The 26,108-nt window shown below is 45.5% G+C and overlaps 1 protein-coding gene across 3 annotated transcripts in view; it reads right to left on the reverse strand.

Annotated features, from left to right (window-relative positions):
* Positions 1–26,108, reverse strand: part of ZFAT (zinc finger and AT-hook domain containing) — a 236,298-nt gene that overhangs the window by 127,132 nt on the left and 83,058 nt on the right. For all 3 annotated transcript variants that reach the window (XR_004435171.1, XM_033202303.1, XM_033202302.1), the window contains 4 exons: positions 10,921–11,106; positions 9,184–9,334; positions 2,243–3,699; positions 1,191–1,423 (listed from right to left, as the gene is read on the reverse strand). Coding sequence is in view for 2 of the 3 variants with exons in the window: in XM_033202303.1 (XP_033058194.1) it covers positions 1,191–1,423; positions 2,243–3,699; positions 9,184–9,334; positions 10,921–11,106 (2,027 nt within the window). In the remaining variant the exon portion in view is untranslated. The remainder of the gene's footprint in view (positions 1–1,190; positions 1,424–2,242; positions 3,700–9,183; positions 9,335–10,920; positions 11,107–26,108) is intronic.

Raw genomic sequence — 26,108 nt, forward strand, 5'->3', positions numbered from 1 at the left:
AATAGCGGGTACACAGTCAACTACATGACAAGCACTGTGCCAAGTTCTTTAGAGTACTGTACATATGTGCATGTGTGTGTGTGCATGTAAGTGTATGTGTGTAGGTGTGTATAAGCATGTGTATAAATACAAGTACATACACATCTGTGTATGCGTGTGTATATGCATATGTGTGTGGATGTATATAAAATAGATATTTTAAAAATACGTATCTTCTACAGAAGGCTATTTCATACAGGTCTCAGGAAAGACAAGTGACTTGCCCAAGGCCGCAGGGCCTGTGAGAGTGCCGTAGACAGTGCTCGAATCCAGGTGTCCAACTCCAAAGCCCATGCTCTGACCTACTCACTACACCTAAACACCCTGACTTGACCCTTGGTGACAAACCGCTGTGATTTTTATGCCAGGAAACCATGGTAGCACATCACATTTCTGAAGCTTCACTTTTTGCTGTCTGTAGCATAAAAAGGCATTCCATGAAAACAGAACCACCCCTGGGCCAGATGTGCTTCCTTTATCACTTTAAGTCTCAAATCACTCTCAGGTGTCAGACTCTTGAGTTAGATTAGAATTTGCAAAAATAAACATTCATTCATTGTGTTACGAGATCCTCCACCAAAGCCCTAAAGAAATTTACCTTCATGAATACTAACAGCATCTTGAATTAACATATCACTTTTTTAAAATTAACGTGCTTCAAAGACATTCTCTCTCAGAGATTAAAATAACACAAAACTGTGACAATAGTGGTCATCAACATCTACTATGAACCAAATATTGTTCTCATCACTGTACAGCATTATCTAATTCAACCTCTCAACCACATTCAGTAGTAGCTATTACTGTTATCTCTGCTATTAATTATTCCTTAAATGTCATTTAAGAATTTCTGACTTTACTTCTACTCTATAGATATTTCTTCTGTAGACTTTATCTGATGCTAAAAAAATTTGCACAGGAAACAATTTGTTCCATCTAATCTCTTTTTCCAACATATTAGAGACTCTTGCTGTTAAAAAGAACCTGGGAAGCCTCTGTCACGCACACAGCTGTGTAAGGAGAAGGACCTCTCTATGTTTTCAGGGCTGACCTACAGCGGGGACACCTACTTGAGAAATCAACTTGCATAAACTTGAGAAAGCAATGAGCACCCAGGGGAGATGGGGCTGCCACTTGGGCTTGCTACTTACCAGCGCTGTGTGAACTTTAAGATGTGCCTGTAGCTTATATTTATCTGGAGTCGAGTAGTCACAGCCGTCAGTGGGACACTTCAGCAAGATGTTACTGTGTTTCTGAATTACGTGGCGTTTAAGGCAGTTTTTGGTGATGGAAGAATAATGACACTGGGAGCAATAATACAGATGTTCCCGGGTGTGGGTGCGGACATGCATATCAAAATGCACTTGGTACCAAAAAAGTTTGCCTAAAAAAATATTTTCACATGAGAACAAGGAAGCTTTTTTTTGACTGATTTTGAATTTTTAAAATTATTATTATTTTTTATCTACCATATTTATCTCCCTCTTGCACTTGTCCGGGTCGCCCTTCATACTTTTCACCACATTTCTGCCTGAAAATTACTTTTCAAAGGTGGGAGGTTGCAAATATTAAGGGTGCTACTATTTTTTGCATGATGCCAGGGCCAGCAGAGGAGGAAGTCAGTGTTTACTGAGAACCAGTTATGGCGCCAAATACCATGATGTACATGCGTAAATCTGCTAGTCTCTAAGTTCTACTGGCCCTCCTGGGACAGCAGGTCTGGAGCTGGATTTTCGATATCCTGCACCGCCAGCTCCCCAGGAGTTCCAAGAGCCATGCTTTCATTGTGAGTTGCAGGGTGCTATTTGGGACCTCCCTACAGAGAGCTGCAGCCACTTTCATAACTTTTGTAACCTCTCTTGGCTGATCTAGTAGTTGGCCACAATTTAAAGCTCAACTTTAAACTTGTCATGTGCCAGAAGAAAGATTCTTCTTAGTTAGAGTTCTGGTAGAGGTCATGGGTAACCCTCAGCACACACACCTGACCAGGTCAACACGGTCAACTGTGCGACCATCCTGGCCGCCTCCATAAGACTCCAAGCGCTAACTGCCACACAGCGGTCACCGTTCCTATCTACAGTGGAGGAGGGTGGCTCACTTAGAAGGTGTTCTTTGCAAACAGATGTGAGCTCAAATCAAATGCGAGGTGACCACAGCGTGATGGGAGTGGACAGGGCCACGCACCGGCGCTGCCTTTCCTTACCACAGTATTCACACTCCAGGTCTCCATAAACCTTCCGGATCCGCTCGCACAAGCTGGTGTTCATTTGCTTCTTCTGTAAACTGTTCAGGACCTTCATGAATGCGGTGATGCCTGACCGGTGCTCAGGGGCAGCTTTGCAAGAGTCAGGCTGATGTGTGACGGTGTCCCTACCACCAGCTGCTGGAGGGAGGAGGTCTGAGGCCTCGGCTGGGTTTGACCTGAGACACCTGCTGGGATCTGAGTCACCAGCTGAAAGCGCAGCCATGTTCTGCCCTTCCCCTGGGGAGCTCTGGGCGCCCTGGCTCTCCTGGTCTGACCCAGCACTCTGGGCCTTGGACAGCAGTAGTGTGATCACTTCACCTTGCGTCTGGACTGAGCTTGTGTGCTGTGTGTCTGGGGGCTTCTCAGGAGCAGCATGAGCCTCTGCAGAGGAGCTATCATTTTTCAACAAAAAATCATCTGAAACCACCTCTGGAGAATGCAGGTCTGAGGAGGAGACCACAGTGGTTTCCAGCTCACAGGGTGGCAGGGCTGTGCTTTCCACCTGTGGGCAGGCCAGGTGAATGGCTGGGGCAGGCACTTCCCCAGGGGCCTCCGGCTCCTTCCGGTCCTCCTCGGGCTGAGTGTCCCCAGGACAGGCCTCTTCCTTGAGTGCATTCATGCCCTGGAGGGCAAACTCCTCTTCCACTAGCTGCAGCTGGTCCCCCAGAGCTTCTTGCTGGATGTCCCCACCAGGCTCCAGGAGGCAGAAGCTCTGGTTGATGGAACTGGTGAAGACCAAGGCCTCTTGGGCAGCCCCGTGCACCTCTTTGATGTGGGAGCGCAGCCTGATGGAGCTGACGAACTTCTTGCGGCAGACGGCACAGACATACACAAAGGGGTGCTTCCTGACATGCAGTTCCAGCGCCTGGTACTTGGTGGCCCCATGGCCACAGAGCTCACAGGCAAAAGGCCACTTGTCTCCATGGACCAGCATGTGGCGGTCGCGGTCCAGCTCATTCTTAAACTTCCGCTCACAGATGTGGCAGTCATAGAGCAGCTGCCGCTTGCCCTCCCTCGTCATCAGGCAGAGCTCGTCCAAGGCCTCCTTGACCTTCTTGTCCTGCGGGTCATGTGCATCTCGGATGTGCTTGATGAGGTTCTTGACATCAGAGTACTTCTTCTTGCAGAAGCGGCAGTGCTGCTTGATCTTCTTGTGCACCCGCTCGATGTGCACCTTGAGGTGGCCCTTGCTCAGGCAGGTGAACGAGCAATAGTCGCAGGCGAACTTCTCGCCGGTGTGCTTGCGCAGGTGCACGTTGAGGTTGGCCTTGATGGCACTGGCGTAGCTGCACTGGGGGCACTTGTACGGCTTTTCATTGGTGTGGATCCTCAGGTGGGCCTGCAGCGAGTGCTTGAACTTGAAGACCTTGTTGCAGTATTCACAAGTGAAGATTTTGAGCTGAGTGGGACCTAGCCTAGAAACAGATGACAGTATGGTTACATCTGGAGACCTTGGATGTTCCTCATGAACTCTACATCCTTGTTATGAACCAAACACTAAAGGCTGAAAAGTGAACAAAACTAGACAGACACTGGATGGGTGCATTCATTCACTCAACAAACAGGATCAGAGGGCTCATGTGGGCCGTGGTCCTTCAGGAGCTCACAGTCTTGTGGGAGGGAGGACAGGTTGGCAAATGTTTGCATGACAGCGTGGTATGTATTGATAGGAATACGCACACAGCAAAAAAGGAAAAAGACCTCTAACCTGGATTAGGGTAGCTGAGAAAACTTGAGGAAGAGATGTCTGTCTGGACTGGGGCTTCAAGAAAAGAAAAGAGGGAAGCAAAAGAAGGAAGATGGAAGCGGAAGGACAGGTGTGCCATCTACTACATGCACAATAATAATTAGCTGTGTTCCAAGCTGACCTAGGTGGTTCTGTGATATTTTAACAGGACTAGTCTTAAAGGAATGAATTCAGTCTGCTGCATAAGACTGGAGGCAACCATCTTTTCAATAGCCTGGTAAAGCCAGACTTGCCTATTCATTCAACCAACTGTTGGGGGTGACTCCTTTCCTTTCTGCAAGTTTCCATGTGAGGGCCACCCATTAGTGGCCTTTCTCCACATCCTTACTTCCTCTCAAGAAACGAGGACCAATGTGTTTGATTGGTGACTTCAGAGCAGGACCTAAGTCACGAGCTGAGCTCTGCCTATTTCTGGTGAGGCTGTGCCTGACTGGGGTGAGCATGGGATACAGTGGGCACTTAGCCAGCTGGGCCTCTGTGAGCCTGGCCCGAGTGATCCAGGACTGCGGGTGGGAGAGAAAGTCTATCTCATTCTGCAGGCAGCAACAGGAGGCTCCTGCTGACTTGTACCACACTGTTCTCCTCCACATCTCTGTCAGTCATAGAGCTGGCGTGTGGCTCTCCATCTTCCTCCTCCTCTATCACGGTTGGTTTAGAATTCAGATGGGGAAAATAGGGTTGCTGTTTATTAACTTCGTATTCCATTTATTCATAAATGGCCACCATTTGTTAACACCTGCCAATGTGTTTCAGATACTGTGTCAGATTTTATGCATGTGGTGAAGAATAAAAGCATGGTCCACCTGCCTCATGAATTCTCTCTCTTTCAATACAGCAATGTGTGTGCTGAATGAGATGGTAATAATAACAGCTAATAATTATTGAGTATGTGTAGTATGATAAGCTCTATGCTAAGTATTTAATCCCATCTGTATTGTTATACTCATTTTACAGATGAGAAAACTGAGTATTTGCCCCATGTTGTACAATTGGTAAGTGGTGAAGCCAGGACTTGAATCTAGGAAGACACCGACTCTAGAGCCTACATGTGCATGCTCATCCTCTCTACTGCCTGAAATCACTGACATGCAGCGACCCTGCCCCAGAGTGACTGTGCTGCAAAGAAGGCTCCCTGTGTGGGGTTTCCATTGCTGCTGGAATGGCCAAGCCTTGTTTCTGAAACCAGCAAATGGCAATCACCAAATTACCACAATAGGAACCACGGACAGGCACTGACAGATGAGTCTAAGGAGGCAAATGAGGCTTCTTCTTCAGCTGTAACTGCTTTCTCTGGACAATGTGTCCAGGTTATCCAAAAAGGACCTCAAATGTACTAATAATCATGTAGTGCTATTAACAAGGTATCATTCAACTGAACCCACTCTCACTGTAAAGTCTATAGTTATAAAACTATCCAAACAACTGTGTCTGATCAACACAGGTGGCCTTGTCTTTAAATTTAAAATATTTAAATGGATTGCAGTCCATAAATACCAGAGGCTACAATTCATATGATGTAATTATAATATTTAAATTTGGAAGTTACTAGTATGCCTGTATGCTAAGCCCAAGGCTAATTTAAGGAAAGTAATTTGGATCTTTCTCAAATGACAAAGATATCCAGAAGGTGATACATATTATTGGCACAAAGAATGCCAAAGAAAGAAACCCTGGATTCATAACATTAATTAAATAAATAAATCAAGACTTTGCATAGTTTCTCTTCTACTGCAAGATCTAAATGGTCACAGGAGAATCTTTTGCTCTGATTTTTTGTATTATTAGGCAAATACCTGGTAAGGCCCTTAATGCCCGGGTTCCCCTCGAGGATAGTGAATCTGATGAGGATGCTACACAGCCTCCATCTGACTCTTAAGTCCAAGTCATTGACTGTGACAGTAAACCCATTGCAGAGCTTCGATGTCCATGCGAGTTCTATGAAGTCACTTTACTCCAAATGCTGCCTCCTCAGAGAGGTACTCTCACCACTGCTTTTACAAAGAAATCCAGCAGAACTTTAAAAGGTCATACTCCTTAATTCAGTTATTCCACTTCTGGGAATTTATCCAAAAGAAAGAATACAAATTTCAGATGATGGTGCTCATGGCTCATTTTCCACAATAGTTAAGAATGGGAAGCTGTTCGAAGGTACCAACATAGGGAACTGGTTTGTTTGCATGTTTATCTTTCTTCACTTATTCATTCCCTTTAAAAAGTGTTCCAGGTACTCAGGATACAAAAGGGAACGAAAACAAGCACAGCCCTGCTCTCTGGAACTCACCTTCCAGAAAGTGCCATAGGCCAGCCTACATAACAAATATAAAAGTAAGCAGACAAGGACCATCAGGCTCCCTGTGAGAAGGATAAGGGCCAGACACTCTGAGAGTCCAGTCAGGGTACATTGACTTGGTCTAGGGACAGGGAAGGCCTCCCTGAGGACAAGACATTTGAGCAGAAAGCTGAAGGACAGATAAGCATTAACTAAGAAAGAGGGAGGAAAGGCATTCAGGAAGAGGAAGGGGTGCCTGCAAGAAGAGACTAAGGAAGTGAAAAGAGGCCCAGATGGCTGGAGCAGACGGCAGGAGCAAGAGTACTGGGGAACCACAGCAGGTGGACAAGGCTTAGAGGTGGCAGGGCTAGTCTTGGAAGTCCCCTGTACCCCTAAGAGCAAGGCAAAGCCCAAAAGGGTAACAATCAGATGAGCATTTTTAAAAGATCTTGTTGGCTCCACTGTCAACAGTTGAGCTGATTACACTATATCCTTATGAAGTTATGCCTTGTTGCTATAAAGCAAAATGTTTGTGATTAATTTGAGTAACAAACACATATAAATGTAATGTGATTGAGTTTTTAAAAGTGACAGCCGGGCACAGTGGATCACGCCTGTGATCCCAGCATTTTGGGAGGCCAAGACGGGTGGCTAACTTGAAGTCAAGAGTTTAAGACCAGCCTGGCCAACATAGTGAAACCCCATCTCTACTGAAAATCAAAAAAAAAAAAAATCTGGCCATGGTGGTGCACACCTGTATTCCCAGCTACTCAGGAGGCTGAGGCAAGAGAACAGGCAAGAGAATCGTTTGAACCTGGGAGGCAGAGGCTGCAGTGAGCCAAGATTGTGCCACTGCACTCCAGCCTGGGTAACAGAGTGAGACTCTGTCTCAGAGAAAAAAAAAAAAAAAAGACTTTTAAAAAGTGAGATACAAAACCACATATAAAATATAAACTCAATTTTATAAAATGTACATGCTGAAAAAAAGGCTGGGAGGAAACACATTTAAAATAATAAGTGATTATCTTTGGGTAATAAAATCATAAATGACTATTTTCCCTCAGTTTTCTGAACTTCCAAAATTTGTTATATAATAACTCTGCATCATTTGTTATGAGAGAAGAATTATATAGCCTAAAAGTTTTTAACCTGTATTTTACCAAGTAAAATCCTTATGCAAAAACATCTCTTTCATAGTTATCTTATAATTTGTACAATAAAATATTAATAGAATGCATGACAACAAAAATATAGCCTAGATCTGTTGATTAAATATTCAGTCTATTTACCTGTAACTAGATTAACATTTAGCTGAACCCCTCCCCAACAGACCTTGAAATATTGTGAAGATAATTAATTAAGGCTACAAATCAACCTGACTTGAAACACAGAATGATTTTAGAGACTTAATTCTATTACGAATTCACCAAAGGAATGAGTGTTTTTACAACTTCATCAATAAATTCAGTTGTTCACATTTAGAAGAATAGAGGACTGAGGCTACAAATTAATGAAGCATCCCACATGATATAATAATTAATTTAATGAGAGCACTACATGTGCCAGGCACTTTGCATATTTTATCTCTTATTCTCACTATTAAACTAAAATTCTATTAGACAGTCTTAAAACTGTGCAACAAATGTTAGATGCAAAGTAACGTGTGTCAAGTTACAATGGAGTATAAGCTTCATGAGGGCAGGGGCTGCATCTGTCTGATTCTTTGTCATATCACTAGTGCCCAGCACATCAGAGGTGCTCAATTTGCTGAGCTGAACTTAAACAGAATAGTCTACAGCCAGCCTAGGTCTATTTCATTCTAAAGCTTATGTTCTACTCAAAAACACCCCATTTCTCTTCTTCCAGAAACAGAGGAAAACCACTGGCAACAGGCATTTTCTTTGTCTTTTCTTCTAGTTGGGAGAAATGTTTTCAGACCTCTGGGGATCAGAGTTTGTTAACTGACTTCAGAAGGTACAGGCTAAAGACAGACAACTTGGGGAGAGTGTAGAGAAACACACTGGTTTGCTATGGGTGGTCAACCGATCCAGTGTATCTAGAAGACAGTTTTTAATGTCAGTTAAGCACTAGGTACTCATATCCATTGCTGTAGCAGTTTGAACTCTAGCAATTGATTCCACAGGAAGTCTTGAAGTATGGAAAGATGTATGCACCAAAACGTTAATCATTGCATTGTCCGTAATAGGAAAAACTGGCCATATAAACTAAAATACATCCACATAACAGCAAACACAGCTTTTTAAACTGTCTACTAAAAACGAAAGACTTTCAAGGTGTAGTAAGCTTTTTTAAAAAGTTTTACACAGTACTTTTGGTATTTAGTATTTGCAAAAAGCAACAAAATTAAACCAATATATGTTAGTATATTTCAAAAAACTTATAGAAGCACATGAACTAAACTACCACTAGAAAGAGTAACTCTAGGTTACTTTAACGCCACATTATATGGGATATGTGAGCCTTCTGCAACACACTTGTGTTACTTTTGAAAGTAGGAAGGAAATAAAGATTTTTCTAAATTGTAATATCTGAAGCTATAAATATCTAAAACTTTACTAAAGTTATGTTTCTATTTCTTTTTATTAAGGTAAAAAATAGGTTTGCTTTAAATAAAATGCTCTGGCTTAAGCCAATTGGTGCTCAGTTCTAAAAGCATGCTACCCTGTAACACACTGGAAGCTCTGCTAGCACACGGAGGGCTGCAATGGAGGGGTAATTCTACCGCTGAATCAAAGAGTCAGTATCTTTTATAAACAAGTTTATAAGCAGATCCAAACGAACAAGCATGCTGATCCTTCCTGCACTCTGTGGAGTTCACTCACTTCCAACCTCTGGCTAAAGTTACAGAACAAAACACTTTACCTGCTTGACTTCATTGGTTGCTCATAAGGTGTCTGCTGAATGGCGTATTCCTGGTAGCCTCTCCGAGGCACCAGGTCTGCCGAAGTGGTCTCAGAATTTGTAGCTCCTGTTTCAGGGGGCCCAGCCTCCACTGGCACAATCTTGGTAGCACCTGAGATGGATGCAAAAGGCATTGCTTACTGAGAGGCATCGAAAGTGGGCAATGGCCCCATTGCAGCAGAGCGGATGGTGCTGGGAAGTATATTTCTATACTGTCTGATATCCACGCAAGATAGTTTTCACTCGGCTCACACATTTAAGTTCTTTGGGTGGGGTGGGGGGGTGAGAGTGTGTGCATGTTTTTGAGAAAGTAAGAATAAGTTTTTCAATAATCTGTCTACATGTCCTCTTGAGATATATTTTCACTTGATCTACTTATGTTAAAAAGTATACATACATATATACACACACATATACATATATATGTTACTTGCAAGCTTTTATATAGGATCACCCATGTCAAACCACATTAAAGAAAAAGATCCAATTCACCCCTTGTTTCTGGAATTGCAAAGGAATTATTTACACTTTTCACCCTTGCTTAAAGAAATATCAAAATACTACCACTAATTTTTAGAAAAATTCTAGAAACTTCCTCTAGCAACAATTGAAAATCGGAAATTCTCTTCTGGGTTTCTCATTTTCCAGAAGAATACTGTTCTGAAGTGAGCAGGGCTGACAAAGTGACTTTTCAGAAAGTTCTTCTAGTCACACAATTTTATATGGTCTGTTCTCTACTGATCACCTTGGTCTGCAGTGATGTATAGAAGGATAATTTATTCAGAGTTTTCATTTTAAACAATGAGTTACTCTTAGCATTGAAAATAGGCACTTAAAAGGCTGTAGCCGTCCTTAAAATCCCAAACTTAATTTTTAAATTTCATTTGACAGCAGTCACCTCAGACACATAGGGAAAAATTATTATACTTTGAAACACAATTATCAACTGCTTTTTTTTTTTATTAAGGGTACTATCCTAGAGGAGATCTTTTTTAAAAATATAGTGCAACATATCCACCAGTTATTTCATGTAAAAGAATACAGAGATGGAAATTTCTAATATTATAAAATATTTGGTGAACCCCTTCTAAAAATACAAAAAAGATCAGAGGCACCCCAGGATACCACCTTAAGACATTTCCCACTGTCTTGACCTTAAAAGAAAAGAGAAATGAGAATAGAACTCTAACCTTTGAGAGATGGAAATAGTGGGTGTCTCTGTCAGTTTACGTCTTTTCTATGTGTAGAGAGGAAAAAAATACAAAACAGAAGGTGGGCAGAGTTAGCACAGGTTCTGGAGCAGCAGCCTGCATGCGTCTGGCTGAAAGGCCTGGCCTCACATGCAGGACAGCATGGCTGAGAGCAGGAGGGGAAGGCACACACCCAGCAGAAGAGCTGGGTGAGGGGAGGAAGAAAACAAACTGCTCCCGGAACCACTACTCCAGCAGGAGCAGCACGGCGGGCTTGTGGGACCGCAGCAGGAGCAGCAGCCCTCACAGTAGCCCTCACAGCTTCTCCTCTATCCATTAACCACAACACCTGGGCAGTAAGCTCATCCTCTCGAATTAGTGGGTGACTAAATGGAGAGCCCCACCAATGCACCAGCTCTGTGTTCTGACTCAGACTGTGACATCAGGCTACCCTTAGCACAGGCTTGCCAAGGGTCTTGCCTTGTCCTTTCCCGCTTGGTGCAGTCACCTGGAATTGCTTCGTGTGCAGTTAAAACCACACTTATGATGGGTTTCTTCGCCCCAGAAAGCTGTCCGGCCTCCTTTCCTGAGATCTTCTGGACTTTCTCTGTTTTCTGTGACCGTGGTCTTTTCGAGGCTTTTTCCCGATCATCTTCCTTACACTTCTTTTCTAGTTCAAGGTCAGACTCGTTACCTAAGGAGCAAATACCAAGATGCATAAGGTATCCTCTTATATCAGTGGCAGAGTTGGAGGGTAAACATTACTCTTTCACGGGACAGTAAAGGAAACACAGCTCTTTGGTCTACAGTGCCATGCAGACCACGGAATCACTGTAGGGACCACGGTGGCTCTTCACTCCTTCACTCGATTGAGTACATGTTCACTGCTCCCTGCCACAGGCCATCACCTAGGCCCTGGGCACACACTGTTGGGTGAAGCAGACATAGTTTCTTGTCTTGTCTTGTCTTCAGGAGGCTTAGCAGACTTCAGAATCATTAATAAACAACACTGCAGAGAAGATAAGGTCTCCAAGATTTATATTCTAAGAAATAAATTATTCACGTATTCCACTTACACTTATCAGCTACTGTATGGGTGCCAGGCATGGTGGACAAAAAGAATGATAAGGTGCAGACCCTGCTCTCAAGGGCCCCACAGTGCAGGGGGAGAGGCAGACATGCAAACAGCACAGGCAATCCAGGGCAGTCTGGTGCGCACCGAGTGAAATGAACAAGGGTCTGAGATGGTTACAGGAAAGGACGGTAGATTCTCCCCTTTGTGGGGAGGTAAGCCCTCGGTTCACATAAAAAGCAAGCATGTGCAAAGCAATGGTTAGGGAATACAGGCAAGAGGTATGGGGCAAAGGAGTGGGTGTGGTGGAAATGATGTGTTCCAATCTAGGGACAGACGGCAGAGCCAAAGTATAAACCAGTGCCCAAGTATCCTGTGTGGTGAGAACTCCATAAGGAAGCAGGGAAACAGAAATAAAACCAGGGGAGGGCGTCAGAGCTGGGCCCAAGAGGGCCCTGAATGGCCATGAGAAGCCTGGAACCTTCCTTTGGGGAACCAGGGGTGAAACATCAATGTGTATGGAGACCAGTCAGGCCTGGGGAGGGAGAGAAGCTGGAAGGAAAGGAGGCTCAAGTTTCCCACAGAGGAACAGCCTGCTGCGTGGAGAGACAGAGTCACGTCTTCTGACGGCTCACAGCGAGCCTGGAAATCCAGATTTACATGAAATCTTCTGATTTTTCAAGGTTGACTCTAGTCTAAAATTTCTTGAAACAATGGAAGAGAGAAGGGAAACAATGCCTGGGGCCTACCTGCTGCCTCTGGAAGGCCATGGAGAGCCACAGGTGTCCAAGCCTGTGGAAGGGTTGGATTATACTTGTGCTGCTGCTACAGACAGCAAAGTCAACGGGTTCAAAAAATGTTGAAATACACTGAAGAGGGAACGTGTCAGCCACAGAAAGAACAACAGCTAATTCCACATGGCTACCCTTGGCATTAGCCTGAGGGGTAAGAAAAGCTTCGATATCCAAGTGAAGAACAAAGAAGCCATCTCTTGAATGCACACTATTTGAGATTCCTAAGCAAGGAGGAATAAAGGGAAGGGAGGAAAAGGAGTTTTCTCTTTCTCAGAAATAGAGCCACAAAACCTGAAATAACCTGCCCAAAATTCACTTCCTCAGAACATATGACAAATGCACAGGGAACAATTTCACGTAAGCCTTTCGCAGCCATTAGCGTGGAAGCGGATGAAGGGAGGCAGTTTGCGCAAGCACAAGGTGGGGGTCCAGAAGGTGCTGCAAGGTTGGGTTATAGGGAGGTGAGATGGGAACCATGCAGCAATACGGCAGAAACAGAAGAAACCAAAGGGAGACAGCCAGAGGCCATTCGGTCCGTCTGTTTCCAGTGATTCAACTCTGCCTAAAGCCAGTTCCCCAAGTAAATGTACCAAGGAATGCCTGAAGGGAAAAGATAAAATGGAGAAGTATTCTTTCTTAGGGAGACAGGCTGGTTAAAGGAAAGCTCACTCAGGAAGAGGGAAGAAAAAACTTGGCTAACGGCAGATTGGTCAAAACAAACATTCTAATTTTCTATGTTCTATGAAGTTTTTTTTGGTGTTTGTCCCATAATCCAGGTGCTTGGACCATTTTTAGACCTAGTGAAACAGTTTTATAGAAGTTCTTTCATTCACTGGAAAAGGTCCTTAATCATATAACTAGTATCAGCACTAAATATGGTAACATGGAGCTAAAAAGAATGAATAGATGAGATCATGAATCAGACAGAACTGCATCACTCTCCACGGCTAAAGGGAAAAAGTCAAGACCATCAGACAAGTCCCTCCGGTGAAGAGCAGGGTGACCCCTATAAAGCCGGAGAATGAGGAAAACAAGTGATCTCAAAGCCACTGGCAGTGCCTACATTTTGTAGGCTTGATTTGCATCACGCCTAACAGCAGGTTTTGTTTTATTTTACTTTTTAGTGCCTATAATAAAAACATTTCAAAAGGTCTGCAAATTGCCTGAGTCACAGAAGTTCTTTTTGTGGCCTACATACTGGGTAATACACATGCATAAATAACTATAGCAGAATATATTGGACGCTATAAAAAGGTAGAAACAACATATTACAGAATTTTTTGCTTTTAAAATGATGCTTTGCTTTATACCGGAATTCACCATGGGATACAATTCAATATGTGGGTGATATGCTAGGAATAGATTTGTTCACATTAAAAAAAAAAAAAAGATCTGAGAATTAGAGCTTGCCAGAAGCTAAACCCAGGTTAACAGCATGAATCAACAAAAACCAAATGACATTCACCTACACCAATAAGAAGGAGCTGAAGAGATCACTACGCTGCACCGGACAAACTGCGTCTGCATAAACTGCGTCTGGACTCTGCTTTAGGCATCGTATGTTAGGAATGCACTGCAGAACTGGGTGGCTGGACGTGGGTGAAGGTCTGGCACCATGCCGTTTTAAAAGCCAATGGAGACCTGAGCTGGCCTGGGTGAAAAAGAAAAGACTGCACAAGAATCTCATCTGTCCCCTCACCATTCCTACAGCTCCAATTTGAGTTTCCTTCCCCATGGCTGCTTTGGGATGTGCATCGTTGGTATCCACCCTATCCGTTCCCAACACCTGTCCCTCCTGGAGCACGATGCCACTTCCCACTCCAGGAACTCGGAATGCTGATCCATCTGAACAGCTAGGGCCACAGGACCCAAGCCTGGCCAATGGGGTGTGAGGAGAAGGGTCCAGGGACTTTCAGGAGTGGGTTTTCCTTCCTCATGAGGAAAGTACCTCCTCATTGCCAGAACTGAGACAACTACCCAGCAGCTAGGCGAAGCCAAGTGAAAGACGATGATAATGCCTCAGGCATACAGATAGAGAGGTGAATCCTGGGGCTTTCACTGCACAGAGGTGTCCCTGAACCAGCCCTGGAACCGCTGTGCCTGGATTTCTTGTTACATGAGAGAACATTCTCATTATTAAACTCGTTTTTATCCAGTGACTGCTAACAGTATCTTGACTGACACACTCTCGGAACCATCCTCCTCCACCTAGACCCTAGAGTGAATTGTTTTAAAAGTCCAAATCTAATTCTCACATGCCTGCTTAAAACTCTTCATCGGGCTTCCTTTCCATTTCCTTTAGGAGAAAGTGCTAGGTAAAGTCCTCCAAGAATTGCCACAAATCCTCTCCCACCATCCCTGCACCATCAAGGCCATGACTTGCAAGCACACACCCTCACGTACTTATCTCCTACCCCTCTGGGCTCCAACAATGCTGAACCATAAGTTGACCGACACCCAGTGCTGTTTATAGCCCCTGGACCGTGGCACACAGCCATGCATGGCACAGTGTCCTGATCCATACACCCCTGCTTGTCTGAGTGACAAACCAAAAGGCAGCTCGGATTTCCCCTCCTCTGTGATACTGTGAACCCTTCACCTTCTTACTTTCTCCATTGTCTTTACACACACACAGAGCACCGAACCAACGGTTGGACTTTCCACACTGCTTGCAATTATCTGTTGACATGCCTTATCCATATCGTGACCTCTTGGAGGTTGGGTCCACTTCTTCTTGCAATTTTATGAAGCCTAACACAGGCCTCCAGAGGGCTGGAGCCAGATAGTGAAGAAGACCTGCTCTGTTGTGTTCAAAGGATGAAGCTAGGACCAATGGGTAGAGTCCCCAGTGACAGATCTCAGAGCAGAGAAAGGAACTTCCAACAGTTAGAGCTATCCAAGGAAAGGGTGTTTTTCAGACACATTTCTGAGGAGGGTTTTCCAGGAAGTCACAGATACCATTGGAAATGCTGTGGAAAAGACTCTGAACCGAACGTCTAAATCTCTAAATTCTAAGGCCCTCACATACAAATAGGTGGAATTATTACATAAGGAAGAAGGTAGGAGAAAGGAAGTTGCAGGGAGAAGAGAAGGAGAAAGAGTGAAAAATATGAGATAGTAAAAGAAAAACCTGGAAGAGATAAAAGAGCAGGGAATAGAACACCACTCACTTTCAACCCCACTGGGCCGCACCAACCTCGAGTCCACACTGAGTGCAGGCTCTGGTCCTCCCCTAGGCAAGGGACAGTGGGGCTCTTCTTGTATCCCATGGCCCAAACGTGATCAGTGCTCTGGACACTGTCTACGCAGACAATTCTGCGAGTCATCATGGCAGCACTTTTTTTTTTTTTTGAAGCAGAGTCTCACTCGGTCGCCCAGGCTGAGTGCAGTGGCGTGATCTCGGCTCACTGCAACCTCTACCTCCCAAGTTCAAGTGATTCTCATGCCTCGGCCTCCCAAGTAGCTGGGATTACAGGTGTGCACCATCCCATCCAGCTGATTTTTGCATTTTTTTAGTAGAGACAGGTTTCGCCATGTTAGCCAGACTGGTCTCAAACTCCTGACCGCAAGTGATCCAACCACCTCGACCTCCCAAAGTGCTAAGATTACATGTGTTAGCTACTGTGCCTGGCCCATGGCAACATCTTGAGAGTCAAATTCCCACTACCTACAGTAGGGACCCCACTAACAAGCCCTTGGCATTGCTCCTTCCCTGTCTCACTCTTCTCACACCCCTTCCTGGGACTACCCCTCAGCTAAACCACCTGTAGCCAAAGCTGCTTTCAGTGGGAAACCTAAGCTAAGACTCTGTCCACTCAAGACTGCCCCAAATACACACCTCCAAGCCCCCACATCCTTCATCAATTCTCTGTGGCCTCATGCAACATGGATCCACAGTCCACGCAGATTACATTCTATTCTTGAGAGCTTCAGAAGCTTCAACACTAAGCTTTCCAACTGATTCAGGCACCATGGTGCCAGGCACTGCACTGAACGGCCTTGGAAATGGTTCTTGGAGATTATCTTAACTGATCCCTTGAGGCCTGGAGCACTGTGAAAAGAACAGGGCTCCCACAGAAAAAGAACACGCACGCTCGCTCACAGGCAAATGCTAGGTGCATTTAGGGAGTAGCAAATAACTCCACGTAAAACATCCAGTATGGTTGGGGGTGGGAGGTGAGGCAGGAGAAGAACCGGCATGGAGACCCAGATGCCACCCAGAGACTCTGGCCTACAAAAGCAGGTGCTTCATGGAGAGAAATAACCGGTTCTCCATTGCACTCCTGTACGCGCCATGCTCCTCACAGCCCTGAACCCAGCTCTCTCACAGCCGCATGACTGTGTGTTTCTCATGCCCAGCATTAGGTCTGGTGTATAGCACGTGCTCAACACTTCTTTGTGGAAAGCAAGGAGGGTAGCTTTTACAGGGTAAAAGAGAAAGACATATTAACAACAGCCTTGTTAGTAATTTTCTGCCCCCTCCCTTTAGGACACCAAAGTCCTCGCTCCCATTTGACCTGGTTGTTCACCAGTTTCCCTATATCTTCACTTGACCCACCTTTGTACTTTTCAAAGTTGCCTTTTTTCCACTGAAATGCCTTGAGGACCCGACCTAGAAGTCATGCTGATGACACTTTTCTGAGGGTTTGTCATTTCCCATCTTCAGCTCACATGTATCATGGCCTTTCAATAGATGTTTTTCAATAGTCTCCTGCTTCCTCTGAATTACGGACTTTTTAAACTTTTCTACTCTTTCCTGCCTATGTTCCCCTCCAGTTTCCTCTCCTTTTAAAAATTCCATAGCTGTCGATGGGTTTTGCTTCTCCCTCTTGCGCATGGCTGCTGCATTCAGTCATGCTGTGGGCTTGCTACAAACCAGCTGGCCTGAGCAACATAGGGGCCGGTTAACGGAACCACTGCAGAGAGGCAGTGGGCATGCAGCACTCCGGAGTCAGAGAGGCTGGGGTAAGACACAACTTAACCACTTGCAATGGAACTGTGGACAATTGATGAATCTCCCTAAAATCACTCATAAAATATAAAATATAAATAAGGACCTCAAAAGATTGCTATAAGAAGGAAGAACACAATTACTGGGAAAACCCCAGGCATATATTAAACATCCCATCAATGTTCACCCTCACTGCCTTCTGAAAACATATCTGGGACACCACCCCAAAGACTCTCTCAACCACACACCACAGCCACTCTCACTCCCGTCTTGGTAGCCACCCTGATGGGCACCAAATTTAGAAATCCTAAGAACCAGATGAAATTAAGTTAGTAGTCAGAGGCAATCTTGGGGACAGCTTCCCACCTCTGCTCTCAGCATCTGGTGGTTCTAGACGGCCACAAGAGTGTCCCATGTACCCACACATCTGGAGCAGGGGCCATGGTTCTGCACAGTGACGCAAGAAAACCCCTACCTCCACGTTCTCCCAATGAACAAAGCCCCGCTCCTATGTTGGAAGTGCTTCAGTTCGTTCAATCCAAAATATCTTGGTTTAGATTCAGCTTTGTTTTTAAGATTTTTACCATCTCTACCATGCAAATTAAAGAAATATACAACATAATGTCTCAGCTAATATTAATAACAACAATTAAGATTAGAAATTTCTTGGACAATGACATGGCAACACACTAAGAACCATGACAGAAAGTCTGGGTTCTAATGTAGACTCGGTGACCCCAAGCCTTTAGGGGCAGATGGGATGGTGGCGGGTCATTCTGTACAATTTCCAATCATCAGGCAGTTATCACCCAACCATCTCAAAGGAATGCCATCTACACTACCTGTCAACCACTCTGGGAACAGAGACTTCACCACTACAAAACAGACAGTTTGTATGGTGACCTGCTTAGAAATAAGCTGCGCTGCCCAACCCGCGTTGCACATGCACAAGAGCCCTCTGAGCTGCCGTAAACCATGGGCTTGATTCACTAAATTGCAGATGGTCTCAACCATGGTTACTGACATGGTTTCACTGTGTCCCCACCCAAAACTCAACTTGAATTGTATCTTCCAGAATTCCCATGAATTGTGGGAGGGCCCAGGGGGAGGTACCTGAATCATGGGGCCTGGTCTTTCCTGTACTATTCTCATGATAGTGCATAAGTCTCATGAGATTTGATGGGCTTATCAGGGGTTTCCGCTTTTGTTTTTTCCTCATTTTTCTCTTGCCAGCACCATGTAAGAAGTGCCTTTCACCTCCCGCCATGATTCTGAGGCCTCCCCAGCCATGTGGAATTGTAAGTCCAATTAAACCTCTTTTTCTTCCTAGTCTTGGGTATGTCTTTATCAGCAGCGTGAAAACAGACTAATACAGTTACCACGAGCAAATTCATTGCTATGAGTTTTCAGGAAACACGAACAGAGAAGGACACTTTGCGACACCTATATTCCTGCTCCAGAGCCACTCGTCATCTTGTGCAATCATGGCAACAGAAGAGAGGTGCAGCACTGGGCGAGTCTGAGTGTCTGCCGGCTTCCTACCCCAGGCTGTCCTGGTAATGTGTGGTGTTTGCTGCAGAATGAGGCAGGGAGTCACACCCCTGGTTTCCAGTTTCTGTGCATTTTTATTTGCAAAAGAGTCACTGGTTGTGACTAGGGAGGGCCAAGTCAACTTCAGGTCTGATTTCAAGTCTGCCTCTTCAGTTTCTATGCCTGCTTGTTGGTTACCCTCTCCTCAATTTGGTTAAATATTCATACTAATTGTGTCTCATCTGAAAACAGAATTTCTATCTCCAATACAAAGTTCAACAAATATCCCCTACTACTAAACAAAATATTCTCTTTATGAGATGATTTTCCTTTCTCACTTTCCTATTTTCAAATTTTCTTAAGTGTCCATATTCAAACAAAATATCATTTCTGCACAAAATATATAAATCTTTACTTGGAAATTATATACACACTACAGCATTTATTTGTTCTTTACTAGCCACAGTTCGTTCAGCAGACACTTAGGCAGTGGTCAGCACTGTTCTAGCATCTGTAATACCTTAGTGTACAAAACAGAGAGAGAGCCCTCCCCTCTGCAGTTTACATGCTAGTGAGGAAAGAGACCATTAGTTTAAAACATAATAAATAACTAAACTACACAATGTTAGAAGGTAATCATTTACCTGAGTCTGGTAGAGTGCAGGCCTTTGGGAAGTAGGAAAAGTTTGTGTTGTTAAATACAGATGCTCCTCAATTTACGATGAGTTACATTCCAACAAACCCATGCAAAATCAAAAATATCATTAAGTCAAAAATGCACTTAAAACATCTAACCTGCCAAATATCATAGCTTAGCCTATCCTACTTTAAATGTGCTCAGAACACTTACATTAGCCTACAGTTGGGCAAAATCATTTCACACAAAGCCTATTTTATAATAATAAAAATATGAATTTTATAGTAATAATAGAAATAAAAATAAAAGATCAAAATTTCTAATTCAGAGTCCAGTTTCTACTAAATGCATGTCACTTTCACACCATAGTAAAGTTGAAACACCATAAGTCAAACCATTGCAGTTGCAGACCACCAGCAACTGTGGTCTAGTGCTCTAAGCTCTGATCTAACAAACACATCTCACACAAACAGTCCCTACTGATGAGGAGAGTTATTGTAAGTGGCTTGTCTATTATTTGTTTACTTGTTTCTTGCTTGTCTCCCCTAGGTGGATGTGAGTTCAGTAAGGTCTGGCAGGATTTAGCCTATTTCACTGGAAGTCTTCCACCGTGCCCAAAACATCATAGATACTCAGTAAAGTGGGGAAAGAGAGGAGGGGTCTCCAACCTCACAAAGTGGGACAGTCATCCAGTCATTAAACAAATAGCAAGGGAAGGCCTCCTGCAGCCACTCAGGATGCTGCACTTGCCGCAGTCTCCCTCAGTCTCCACCATCCTGGTGAGGCAGGACTGCTCCCAAGCCCCTTATAAAGATAAGGAGTCTGAAGCCCAGTGAGGAGAAGAGGGGACTGAGCCTGGACACTGTCTCCATGAGTGGCACACCCAGCATCACATGGAAGTCCAGCAGACTGCAAGGTGAGCGCTTCCCACTACCCCTCCTGCCTCTGATGCTCTGCAGGAGCAGAAGTTTAGACAATGCAGAGAGGAACCAGCTGAACAGCTGGCTTCACAATGAGATGAGGTGACGGCCAAATGGCAGAGTGCAATACTGTTTACGGTGGTGGCAAGAACAGAGGGGCCTGGCTAGTGGACCTATAAGTGGTTTCCATGAACAGCATTTTTGCTTTCACCACAGGCAGAGGTGTGAAAGGGCTGCAGGCAGCTCAGGCACCGCAGCATCCAAACACCGTTCCTTTCCTCCTCGCCCACCTCTCTCTGACCGGGGGCTTGGGCCCAGCTGTGCTGAAGGCTGAGGTAGACAAAGTAAGGCTGGCATTTGCTCTGTGCACCCTCAGCCAAGTGCCCACACACAGCAAGAGACCACTTGCTCCTAATCACTCCATGTACATGAACGGCCCCACTCCAGCCGGAGAAGGCACGCTGTACGGTCAAGTGCACAGCTGGCTCCTGGGTACAACAGACTGCTTCTCTGGCCTGGCATCCAGGCCCAGGCATTTCAAGTCCCCTATTGGCTTGTCAGTGGTATGCCCAGCGCTTCCAGGTCTGCAGTGATTCTCTGTGCTATGAAGAGGCAATTCTTGGGGATTGAAGAAAGCCAGAGTTCTGTTCAACAAATAAAAGTCTACCTCCCTTGCACTGAGATACACTGAACCTTGTGGCAATAAACACGGCTGCTAAAAGTCACTCTTCTGAGATGGCAGGATACAGTGCAGGGTCAAAGACCCCCAGCTGAAATCCAAGCCCCCTGGCTGATGCTGATGGGCAATTTTGGGTAATTTACTAACCCTTGTTTCAGAGAAAACCCAGTTAAGTCCCTGGGCCTAGGCAGAATGCTTGACAAAGAAGAGCTAGCAAGCAGATGTCTTTTAATAAACACATCCTAATGTGGAAAATAAGGACACTGAAGGGAGCCCCGGGGGTTGCAGGGCTGGCTGGGGTGACCCAGGTCAAACCCCAAGTCCTCTAGATGCCATTCTCAAAATGAACCCTCTTCAAATATCCTGCTTCTTCATGTACACGTGCTAATTACACAGTTAATTCTAAGACAGTATTTTGTTTTCGTTGTATTAAATGTTTAAAAATATCTTCACTGAGCTCTAGAAAAGACTCTTTAGCCAAGAGAAAACAGAACGTAATTTTAGTGAGATCAATAGCTGAAATCTGTCAGAGATGCTTAAGAGGAAGAGCAGACTAGATGACATCGAACCCCAGTGAGCTCTTTATGGCCCTACCCTGGGCAAGCCAGATCACAGGAAGGGAGACCAGCAATAACTCCATCAGCAACAGTGGGTTTAAACAGAAATTTCTAACAGTAGTCTACGCCCACCTGCTACTTTCCCTTTAGTCAATATCACAGAAGGGTGATCAACTGTACTATTAATGTTATAACAATACCTTATCTTCTGAGTGGCACATGACAGTCTGCAAAGTACTTTCATGAACATTAACTAGCACCTGTAACTCTGCTATTATGTACACGGTGTGTGTTTTTAACCGGTCTTTTTATGGTTCACTTTTTTTCCAAGGCTTATAAATGTGCTCTTCCAGAAAACAAGGGCCTTAGCTGAAGTCCCCTTGTTCATCTAGTTTTACATCATGCAGCATCACTGTCTGAATTCAGTTGTGATTGTCAGCACACCAGGATGGTAGTTTTCAAATTTTTTTAGCTGGCAGGACCTTTTTCCTGCTCTTCAGACAATTTCAATATAAATAATCTATAAAAGGTACCATCTCTCAGATTAAAGTGGATGGGCTCCCTGCTAGCCTCCCACACCTGTCCTCAGTATCCCTCCAGCCCCAGCCACTAAGCATCTCTGAGGAGCCCTGGAAACAGCATTAAAACCACTGAATTAAGAGGTACAGTATACTACGTGAAATATGGCTTTAACAAAAAGTCACTGTTTTGAGAACACATGGTGAAAAACACAAGATTTGGAGTTAAAGGCATCTCAGCTAAGATCCAGGCTCTGCCTTTCAGCTGGATGAATTTGGGACACTCTAAACTTATCCGCATCTGCAGAATGAGTCACTGTAAGGTTCACATGAGGGAACAGATGCAGAACCTTCTCACATGGTAAGCACACACAGTAGGCCTTCAGGAAACACTGGCTGCACACCAGTCTGTCGACTTCACTCCCAAAAATATACATGAAAGTCCGACTCAGGCCTGAGGCTGGGATGATGACTTCTTCCTGGCTTCTTCCGGTTTGCATTAATCATGAGCTGCGGCCAAGCCCCTTTCTCCCCCTACCACCTAGCTTTGTGCGTTTTCCCCAGGTGCTGATGTTCTAAGAACTGTAACTTTTACTGTGCAGCGCTGTTCTTCAACCCTAGCACATTAACATACTTCTTTATATTTCATTTCCTTTGGAAAAGACAGCATTTGAAAAAGCGATGACACCACACGACGTGGAATGCAAACCTTAAAGAGGGAAGCAGATGTTGGCAAATGGTGTGCATGCCCCGCGGGGCTGAAGCCCTTTCTACCATAACAGGGTCTAGCGCCCCTGCATGGAGTGAGGGGCTCTGATGTAAACTGGAGGGGGCCATTACTTAAGGAACAGAGACCTGAGTGTGTCCCTTTTAAGGGCAGATAATAAGCAAGCATCCAGAGTCTCCTGAAGTTCTGGAGGGTCCCACTTGCCCTTCCAGGTCACCCCTTCCCCTTCTCCACCCAGCTCCCAAGGCTGACCAGTAAGGACCACACAATGGGCCCTACTGCTCTCTGGCTTCCAACTGGGTTTGACCAGTGAAGGCACCAGCAGGAGATGAAAGGGAGGGGAGAAAGTCAGGGGTGGGTGTTTATTCTCCAGGCTCCCTCCCTGCCAGGTTATCACAGGCTGACCTCATCCTCTACCAAAGGCCGCAGCTCTCTCCCTCGGTGTCCTGATGACTTCTCTCCCCTCTTGCGTGTTTACCCTGCTGCTCCCAGCTGCCCTCAGTCCTGCAGGTACACCATGACTTGATGCTGTAGCTAGACCTGAACATACCTTTACAAAGGGTCTCTTCCTTAGCTTCTCAAGTCACCCATTTGAGTGTGCCACCTGCCTCCTGTTGGCATCCTGGTGGCTCCCCCAGGCCATCCTCTTAGTCATCTCTGGATGACTCCTCTCTCCATTCCCATTTTCATTCCCTCCCACTACAAGCATCTCCCACTGACCCCCTTCCACTGATACTGCTCCTGATCAAGTCAGCAACGAGGCACACCCCAATCAATGCAGTCTTCACCCCAGCTTCCTCTCACTGAACTCCCTGCATCACTCACCATCCTCAACCCATCCTCTTCCTTGTTCAAGGAAGCCTTCCCTGCTCTCCGTCCCTGGACACTCCCCTGCGGGGGCCTCAGGAGGCTGCCCTTGGTGCTTTGTCCTCCTGCTTCCACCCAGTCTCTACTCATGCCCCTCCTCATGAGGCGTGTGTAAAGGACCCCATGGTAGACTCCGTGCAGGGCGGCATGCCCTCTTGGATATCCCGCAGTCCCCAGATCAATGTGTGGCCACAACTTACTCACCCTCTTTCCTCCAGATTTGCATCTGCTCTGGGCTCTCGAGGTGGGCAGGGATGCCACCATTCACCCTGGCCCCCAGCCAAAATCAAGGCAGATCCCCCCTGCGAACTCTGCCAGGTCCTGTCAACTGCACTTCCTCGACATCTCCACAATATGTCCCCTTATTTCAACTCCCACTGCTGGATTCAGATGCCACAGAATGCTCCCCAGGATCACTGCATCAGCCTCCTCTGTGTGGCCAGTGGCTCCTCTGTGCCTGAGCAAATGCAATTTCCTCTTGCAGGGGTGGTACTCCCCTCCTCTCCTCCCCTCTTCTCCCTGCCCTCCTCTACCCCAGCCCCACTCCTCAGAGCTCGACGTCTATGTGGCCTTCAACTCTCTGCCCCAGCGAGCCACCAGAGAGCACCCACTCCACCTGCTCTCCAGGCTGCTACAGAATCCCCTTCCACGAGCTCCCCCAAAACCCTGTGAAGCCCCTACTAGCTGTTCCCCACACTTATCCCAGAGTGTCATAATCATTTCTGCCCAGCCCACTACAGCCTGGGAAACTACTGCACAGACCTCCGTTCATGTGACATCCTGTAGTCAGCAACCACCCCATGCCTGCTACACAAACAATAGGCGCTCGATGCCTCTGATGCATTCCTGAATCACCCACGGGAGGGCTCAAAAAGTTCCCATTCTTCTCAGCCCCTAACATGCAGGCACATGTGCATGTGCGCGCACACACACACACACCCTTAACTCTGATGAGCTTCCAACACCTTACTAAGAAAAACAAAGCCCATTTGATACAAAATCTCTCAAGTAAGTTCCTTTTACCTCAAAATCTTCCTGTTCTTTGTTTACCATCCCACCTCTTCTAGAAGTGTTTCTTTAGGAGGGGTCCTGTGGCCGGGCACGGTGGCTCACACCTGTAATCCCAGCACTTTGGGAGGCCAAGGTGAGCAGATCACCTGAGGTCAGGAGTCTGAGACCAGCCTGGCTAACATGATGAAACCTGGTTTCTACCAAAAATAGAAAAAATTAGCCAGGCATGGTGGCACACACCTGTATTCCCAGCTACTCGGGAAGCTGAGGCAGGAGAATCGCTTGAACCCAGGAGGTGGATGGAGGTTGCAATGAGCCGAAGTCACACCATTGCATTCCAGCTTGGCCAATAAGCGCGAAACTCCGTCTCAAAAGAAAAGGAGGGGTCCTGCTTTGTTTTCCAGCCCTACACTCTTAGTGCAGGATTTGTGTCTGCGTTTCTTACCCTTGAATTCCCCACAGAACAGAGTATCTCACATGTAACTCGTAATTCAAAGTATGTTGAATTGGAAGCAGGCAACTAAAGAGTTGAATGCAAATGCAATCACACATTTGTAGAAATTAGTTCATATGCATTCATTTATAATTAACACTGCACTAATATTCTAAAGTACCTATTCTAAATTGCCCAAGAACTAATTAAATCTCAGAATGCCCCGGAGAGTAAAGTGTTATCAGTTACATTAATAAAAAGCCCAGAACAGCTGTCAGAACAGCAGACTGATAAGGGATTATATTCTGGGACTCTGCCACCAATTCACTCCACCCTGCTAATAAAGCAGTTTAAAGCACTTATTACACCCACACTGATTGGAACCTGCTGAATACGCACTGCTCTTCCTCGCCCTCTTCCCTTAGGCTTTCTTGCATCCTCCTATCTCTCACTGGTCACCCATGGCAGTCTTACATACTAACTGCAGTGATCATCCCAGACCTCCTCAAATATGCCCAAATTCCCCTATCTGCAGGCTTTGTATGAACCATCATGAGAGAAATGCCTATTCCATCTCCTTCTCCACCTTCTCCCTCAGTCCCAAGTCATCCTCAGAGATGGAGTTCAGGGCCACCTCCTCCTTCAGGAAGCCTTCCACGACATGCTCCAGCAGACACGTGGTGCTGCCCTGCTCCCTCTGCAGGTGGTTCACCTCACCATATTTGGTTGTCTATTTACATCACTGTCCTCCTCCCCAGACACTCAGCTGCTCAAGGGAATAGACTTGTCTTACTCAACTTCAATCCCCAAAGTCTGACTTGGTGCCCAATAATAGCACAAGCTCAGGAAGCAGGAGAAAAAAAGAGAAAAGATTCTGCCTGCTGCAGGAATCTCACTCAGCCCTTGGCTTTAGCCAGTCTCCCTGAGATAGGAAGCCCCAGCCCCAGCAGTATGTCCAGATTTACAGGCTGCTGGGCAAGAGCCATGAGCCACACGTTCC

Source organism: Trachypithecus francoisi, unplaced genomic scaffold (assembly GCF_009764315.1).
Source record: "Trachypithecus francoisi isolate TF-2019V2 unplaced genomic scaffold, Tfra_2.0 Lachesis_group7, whole genome shotgun sequence".
Taxonomy (NCBI): Eukaryota; Metazoa; Chordata; class Mammalia; order Primates; family Cercopithecidae; genus Trachypithecus; species Trachypithecus francoisi.